The 1,651-nt window shown below is 67.5% G+C and overlaps 1 protein-coding gene across 1 annotated transcript in view; it reads left to right on the forward strand.

The window, feature by feature from the left end:
• The window catches only part of TESK1 (testis-specific kinase 1), an 8,073-nt gene that overhangs the window by 5,493 nt on the left and 929 nt on the right, over positions 1-1,651 (forward strand). The window contains exons 7-10 of the mRNA XM_009330429.1: positions 120-203; positions 677-766; positions 931-1,075; positions 1,319-1,651. Coding sequence (XP_009328704.1) covers positions 120-203; positions 677-766; positions 931-1,075; positions 1,319-1,651 — 652 coding nt within the window. The remainder of the gene's footprint in view (positions 1-119; positions 204-676; positions 767-930; positions 1,076-1,318) is intronic.

Raw genomic sequence — 1,651 nt, forward strand, 5'->3', positions numbered from 1 at the left:
GAGGTGGCAGGGCGCCCGGTGTGGCTCCGCAGGGAGGAGGGGGGCTATGGGTTCACAGAATGGTGGGCATGTTGCCTCAGGGCTGCAGGGCCCCCCCCATGACTCCCTGCTCTCTGCAGGCCGATGTGTTCGCGTACGGCATCATCCTATGCGAGACCATTGCTCGTGTCCCCGCTGACCCCGACTACCTGCCCCGCACCGAGGTGACTCCCTGGGACGGGGATGGGGAGGGAGGGTGGCAGGCAGCAGCATCGGGGCTGGGACCGCTTCACCAAATGAGGGGGACCATCCTCCCATGCTGGGCAGAGCCCTGTGTGCAGGAGCTGCCCTGCACCTCGGGGTAGGGGTGCTGTGTCCCAAATGCTGTCCGGCAAGGGATGCTCTCTGCCGATAACCTGTCCTCGGAGTCCATAGTCGGCCTGGGTGGGAGAAGGGGACAGTTGGATTCAGGCAGAGAGCAGGAGGGATCTGTGTCCCGGCATCCCTCAGCCTTGCCCCAACTTGGGGTGACCCCAGGGTCTCCCCTTGCTGTGCCTCAGCCGGGGTGCTGCCACATCCACAGCCCTGGGTGGCCCGCAGTCAGTGCAGGGAGGGGAGGCAAGGCCATCCCAGGTCCCCTGGGCCGTGTGGTGCCCTAGGGGACCCAGCCTCATTCTTCCTTGTTTCCCTGGCGCAGGATTTTGGTCTGGACATCGCCACTTTCCGCACCATGGTGGGGATTGACTGCCCAGCGGCCTTCCTCCAGCTTGCTTTCCACTGCTGCAGTGTGAGCCTCCCATCTCTGCTGCCCTTCCCCGCCAGGGCAGCGGGGCAGGACAGGCAGCCTTGCCTGCACAAGGGGGGACAGGCAGGGAGCTGCCTTTGCTGGCCAGGCCTCCCTGGGGTGCTTGGGGGGCTGCAGACCTGATGGGTAACCCCTCCTGCCCGCAGATGGAGCCCACCTCCCGCCCCTCGTTCCTGGAGATCACGCAGTGCCTGGAGGGGGTCCTGCAGCACCAGCCGGGTGCCGAGGGCACCGGGGTCTTCGGTGGTGGGGAGAGCCTGCCCGTGCCTGGGATGGCGGCCACACTCAACGGTACGTGGGCACCCCGGGGACAGGCCATAGAGGGGTGCAAGGAGGGGGGATGTGGGGTGTCCCATCCTACCCCGGCAGCTGTAGGGGAAGGAGACAGGGGTTGCATGAGGTCTGCAGGATGGAGCCAGTCGCTGTTCCCCCCCCTCGGGGTGCGCTCCTGGGTTGTTGGATGCCCGGCACCCCGTGGCACCCCACACCGGCAGCTGCTGGCAGCTGGTGACCTGTTTCTGTGCCTGTGCCCAGGGGTAGCTGGGAGGGCGGCTGGCCGCACCGAGCAGTCGCCCCTGCGTGAGCTGGGGACACAGCACCTGCAGCCGGACCAGCGCCTGTTCCGCAGCCAGTCCGACATGTTCCCCCCCAAATCGCCTGTCCTGTTGCGGCCGGCGGAGCCTTACGGCGGGGCCAGGACCAAGGAGACGCCCCACCGCGTCAACCCCTTCTCCCAGCGCGAGGACCTGAAGGGGGGGAAGATCAAGCTCTTCGACACGCCGAGCAAGTCGGTCATCTCGCTCACCTTTGATCTGCCGCCCCCCGCCCCGCTCCAGCTCAGCACCCCCGTGACGCCCGAGCCCGCCG

The sequence above is a fragment of the Pygoscelis adeliae genome, unplaced genomic scaffold (assembly GCF_000699105.1).
Source record: "Pygoscelis adeliae isolate BGI_AS28 unplaced genomic scaffold, ASM69910v1 Scaffold628, whole genome shotgun sequence".
Taxonomy (NCBI): Eukaryota; Metazoa; Chordata; class Aves; order Sphenisciformes; family Spheniscidae; genus Pygoscelis; species Pygoscelis adeliae.